The sequence below is a fragment of the Sapajus apella genome, unplaced genomic scaffold, assembly GCF_009761245.1.
Source record: "Sapajus apella isolate SASKATOON/1434 unplaced genomic scaffold, GSC_monkey_1.0 scaffold15, whole genome shotgun sequence".
Taxonomy (NCBI): domain Eukaryota; kingdom Metazoa; phylum Chordata; class Mammalia; order Primates; family Cebidae; genus Sapajus; species Sapajus apella.
Window position 1 is genome coordinate 28,018,727 of NW_022436955.1, and position 5,361 is coordinate 28,024,087.

General features: G+C 56.7%; 1 protein-coding gene across 2 annotated transcripts in view; it reads right to left on the reverse strand.

Moving 5' to 3' along the window:
* COTL1 (coactosin like F-actin binding protein 1) overlaps nucleotides 1-5,061 on the reverse strand; it is a 48,750-nt gene extending 43,689 nt beyond the window's left edge. Inside the window, exons 1-2 of one of the 2 annotated variants that reach the window (XM_032284576.1) lie at nucleotides 4,807-5,061; nucleotides 4,465-4,547 (exon numbers count right to left, since the gene is read on the reverse strand). In XM_032284576.1, the coding sequence (XP_032140467.1) occupies nucleotides 4,465-4,547; nucleotides 4,807-4,883 (160 nt within the window). In that variant the 5' untranslated portion in view covers nucleotides 4,884-5,061. The remainder of the gene's footprint in view (nucleotides 1-4,464; nucleotides 4,548-4,806) is intronic. The other variant, XM_032284577.1, reaches the window with a different exon arrangement.
* Nucleotides 5,062-5,361: the final 300 nt, after the last annotated feature.

The window sequence follows — 5,361 nt, forward strand, 5'->3', positions numbered from 1 at the left end:
TTTTTTTTTTTTTTTTTGAGACAGAGTCTCACTCTGTTGCCCAGGCTGGAGTGCAATGGTGTGATCTCGGCTCACTGCAACCTCTGCCTCCCCAGTTCAAGCGATTCTCCTGCCTCAGCCTCCGAGTAGCTGGGATGACAGGCACCTGCCACCACACCCCTGCCAATTTTTGTATTTTTAGTAGAGGCAGTGTTTCACTATGTTGCTCAGGCTGGTCTCAAACTCCTGACCTCACGTGATCTGCCTGCCTCGGCCTTCCAAAGTGCAGGGATTGCAGGTGTGAGCCACCATGACTGGCCTAGAGTGTTGCTGATGTCAAAGTGTCCTCAGAGCTGAAATAAAGAAGGAATCACACTAATCTAGGTGGGCAGCTGAATCCTAGATGAGTCAAGATGGGGAAGGGGAATTCCTCATGGTAGAAACCTCCAAAATCGAAAACACCAAGGCGGGGAAAGTCTGTGTTGAGCTGCATGTGCATGAGGCAGGCTGTGTGGAGCTACTGGGGAGGAGATGTGGGTGGGACAGACCGACTAGAAAGTCAAGCAGACAGCCTGAGTGTAATCCAGTGGGCAGAAGGGAGCCATCGAAGGTTAAAGAGAGGAGTGACTTGACTAGAAATGCACTGTAGAAAGATTTACCCCAGGAAGGGAGAACAGAGTGGACACCAACACAAAGAAAATTAAGGGCAAAGAGACTGTTGCTATAAAGAGGAAGGTGGGGATGTTAAGGGACAAATGGACCCTTTTCTGAAAGTGGCATGCCATTCTTCCCTAGGAAGCCACCGCCCCCAGTCAGTCTCCTGCTTTGGGTGGGGCTGCCCCATCCCCCAACTCCAGGGATGGGCCTGTGGTCCAGGCCTGGCCACCCAGAGTCCCAGTGATTGGTCTGGGGATGGGCACATGACCTCAGGGGGGCCAAAGACAGTTCAGGGACCCCCAAAATCACTGGCAAAGAGGCTTGCTCTGTCTCGCCACCAAAATGGCTCTACCTGTGGGGGTAAACCTTCCCCTCCCCACAAGAATGGAGATGAAAGATAAAGACAGAGCTAGAAGAAGGAAGAGAGCTGTTTGGAGTTTGGGCAGCCTTTGCTGCCGCTAGAAGTTCCCCTGGAGTTTCCAACCCAGAAGGCACAGATGGATTTCCTGCTTACATTCATGTGCACTGGGCATCTCTCAGTGCCCTTGCAAGGTCTCGGACCATCCAGGCGAACTGAGCTATGGAGCAAGAAGCAAGAGCAGAGGCGGCGGCGGGGCAGAGGCGGCGGCGGGGCAGGCAGTGAGGAAGGCCGGGAGCCAGGCAAGTCCAGAAGAAGCAGAGTGTGCCGGGTCCTGCTGGCAGGCAGACAGATCGGGAGGATGAGTGTGGGGGCGCTGGCCTGGCAGCACAGACACCCAGTGGCCCTCTGCAACACAGCTCTGAGGGAGGAAAGGCCAGGCCAGGGAGCTGGGGAGAGATGAGGAGGGGAGGCTGGGTGGAGAGATCCCACTCTGGGAAACCGTGGGGGAGGAAGGGGAGAAGGGACAGTAGGTAGCCTGGGGTGGGAGGGCCAGGGACGGGATGTTTCAGAGAGTATGACTGAGAGCCAGAGCGGGGAGTGTTGGGAGGAGGGCAGGGCCCTGGGAAGGCCCGTACCCCAAGTATATAAGGAAGAAATTGTGGCTGTTTTGGCCTTCCAAGTCTGCTGCCCATCTCTGTGACGTTTGGAAGCAGGAAGCCCGGGCCAGAGTGGAACCCTTCTTCTCAGGCCTGTCGGGACACCTGGCAGGGAATCGGAGCCACAAAAGAGCCCTCACTGCACCACAAGTGGGCAAATGTCATTTGCAACCTGCAAACAATCCCACAAGAGGTGAGAATCTAAACAATTTCCTCAGAGGCCAGGAGCACAGGCCCTGAGCTAGCCTGCCTGGGTTGAAGTCCTGGCTCTGCCACTTTCTAGCTGGGTAAACTCGGGAAGTCTATGAATTTCTCTGGGCCTCAGTTTCCTCATCGTAAAACGGCAACAACCTCAGTGGCTGCCACACTGGGCTGTTCTGAGGCATACGCCAGATAAGGATGTCAAATGGGTTGACTGGTATCCAGCCAGTGCTGGTGTTGAGAACATTGTCCTCGTGTTATGAGGACACAACAGCAGGAAGGAACAAGCTTTTCCAAGAGGAACAAGAGCAGACACAGCAACCGTAATTCCCCTATGCATTTGTCCAACAGATGGCAGGGAAAGAAAGCCGACTTCAGCTGAAGCTCCCAAGGCCCATTCATGAGGATCCACACACAGCACGCAGCAGGGAAGCATTTTTAGCTTCCTCGCCAGACGTTTGCCACTCCCCACTCCCATCCCTGGGGGGCAGGGGGTGGGTCTGAGCAGAAAACCACAAGCCTTCCGGAGGAAGGAGGTGTTCTCCCACTGCACCAAGGCCTGGGAGTACCTGCCAGGAGTCTCCTAATGGGAGGGATGCTCTCTTCCTCATCATCTTCTACTTGCTGGAGAGAACAGGAGCTTGAGACGCAGAACATGGTTTGACGGGGGAGGGGAGTAATGGGTGGACATTGGGAGGAGAGAAGCCGAATTCAGGGAGGGAAGCTGGCCGGCAAAGCACAGCCTCAGAGCCAGCAAAGTAGAAATACTGCTGAATCTCCTGGCTGTTCGCTCACCGGAGGGGAGAAAGTTAAGAGTTTGCACTTATTCCACTTGCAAAAGCATTCAGCCACAGAGGTGGAGGGACAGAGGCCTGGGTTCAAATCCTGCCCTGCCAACTCTCCACGTCCTTATAGTGCTTCATGCTGCTATTTTAGGCCAACTGTTTACAAAAGCAATGAATGAATGTCTAGAGCCAGCACTCATGGAGAAATTTTAGTTTGTGTGTGTGTGCGCGCACGCGCGTGCATACGCGCGTGCATACACGCATGTGTTCTTAGTATCACCCAGCCTCTAGCAGTCACTCCACAAATATCCTTTGAATTCAACTAAATACAAAATATAACTTGATTATGGAAGCAGTTAAGGAAAGAAACACCCACATGATCCCTGGCCCAATTTTGTACTTTTTATTTATTTCACAACAATCATGTAGCTTGTCCAGACACTGTTCTGGGCATTTTATACACACTGACTCACTGATCCTCACGACAGCACTGTGAGAACGCAGGTCAAGAAACTAAAACCCTCAGAGATAAAGAAACTCGCTCCAAACCACACAGCCAGGAAGCAGCCACTCAGGGATTCAAACCCACACCGCTGGCCGGGTGGGTGGCTCATGCCTGCAGTCCCAGCACTTTGGGAAGCCAAGGCGGGCTGATCACCTGAGGTCAGAAGTTTGAGACCAGCCTGGCCAGCAGCGTGAAGCCCTGTCTCTGCTAAAACTACAAAAATTAGCCGGGCATGGTGGTGGGCGCCTGTAGTCCCTGATACTGTGGAGGCTGAGGCAGGAGAATCACTTGAACTCAGCAGACAGAGGATGCACTGAGCTGAGAGTGTACCACTGTACTCCAGCCTGGGCAACCGAGCAAGACTCCATCTCAAAAAGAAAAAAACAAGTCTGGCTGAGGGTCCATGCCTTAACCTCTGACCTGTGCTGCCTTTGTCTGAGAAAGTTTGCTTCCAACCAAAGACCAGAGATGGGAGCTGCTTCCAACTAAAGACCTCTTTAAAGGGTCCCATAGCAACATCGCACAGCCTCTGCCACTACTGAGGGGTTGATGGTGATGCCTGCCACGTGGTCTTTCTTTTCATGGATCACACAACACACCGAAGTGCCTAAGGCACACAAATCTTAAGTATACAGTCTGCTGATTTTTTACGGGGATACACACCTGTGTAATGCCCTCCCAGATCAACATATGGGACATTCCCAGCTCCCAGCAGTCCCGGTGGTGTGCCCCTCCCCATCAGTGGCTATCTGCCCCAAAAGCTAACCTCAATTCTGACATTCACACCATAGATTAGCTTCGCCTTGTCCAGGATTTCTTATAAATGGAATCATACGGTGTGTACTCTTTTGCATCTGCCTCTACTCGTCAAATTAAAAATCGCATCAAATCAGCCACAGGCAGACAATGATAGTGGGAGAAAAGAGGGCGCGGCTGAGTTTCTTTCCCTCCCAACCAGCCCCTAGCCTGTTAGTATTTGGGCTCAAAGGGGATGGTGGGAAGAGCTGGACACTGCAGTCTGGAAACACATGAGCTGCCCTTGGAAAACCAGTGAACCACAGCGGGTAAAAGCCGCCTGGCCTGGAGAGGGCATTGTGGAAGGGCGGAGGCAGCTGGGTCACTTCGCGAATGCTTCGGATGCCCAGAGGAGAGAAGGTTTTAAGAGGCCTTAAAACGCTCCCATCGGGCTCCTCCCACGCTGTGCGCTAGGGGCACCGCACGTGGCCACCGGTTCCTCCCGGGCTGGCCTTAGCCACCGCTCCCCGGGTGCAGACAACCTCCCAAAGACCACGCATCCGCCCGACAGGCGCGCCCCCCTACCTGTGCACTGCTGGATGAAGTGCTGGTACTCCGCTCCCTGCTCGCCGGGGACGATGGTGGAGCCGTCATATTTAAAAGTCACCCTTTGGGTGGGGAGAAGAAAAAAAAAAACACACACACACATCAGCGCTGGTGGCCGCGCGGCGCGGCGCTCGCAGGGGACAATCTAACGGACGCGCTGGCCACGGAGGAGCCCGCGGGGGCCTGGCACGCCGTCCCGGAGTCCGGCGAGGAACACAGCGCGGGAGGTCCCGAACCCGTCCCGCCTGGAGGCCGGCTCGGCGCGCGAGGCCCCGCGCGAGCCCGGGGAGCGGGGCGCGGAGAGGAATGAGAAGTTCCTACCAGATGACGGCCGAGCCGTCGTCGCGCACCAGGTTGTACGCCGCCCGGCAAGCCTCTTTGTCGATCTTGGTGGCCATCGCCGCGGGGCCGCAGCGGGGACACTGCCCGGGACGGCCGAGCGCGCCCCTGGCCGGCGGCGGGGATGGGAGCGCGGCGGGGACGCGCCGAGGGCGCACGGGCGGGAGGCGGTGGCGACGGCGACGCGGCGCCTGCGAGCTCCGAGCGCGGCGGCGGCTCACACTGCGGACGGAGCGCGCGCGGGGACCCCAGGCCGCGGCCCGCCCCGCCCCCCCGCGCCCATTGGCCGTCCAGGCCGCGGCCCGCCTCGTCATTGGCAGCCGGGCTGCGGGGCGGAGCGTCTTGATTCTCCGGCGGCCAATCCCAGCCTGGGAGGCTTGCGCAACTCCGCGGTGGGGGCCGGAGTAGGGGCTTTGCCTCCTCCCTCTCCCTCCTCCCTCCCGCTCTCTTACCCCCAACATCCCTAAGCTCTCCCCCCACCACATCCTTCTGCTCCCTCCTCCTCCTTCTCACTTCCCCTCCTCCCCTCCCGACCCC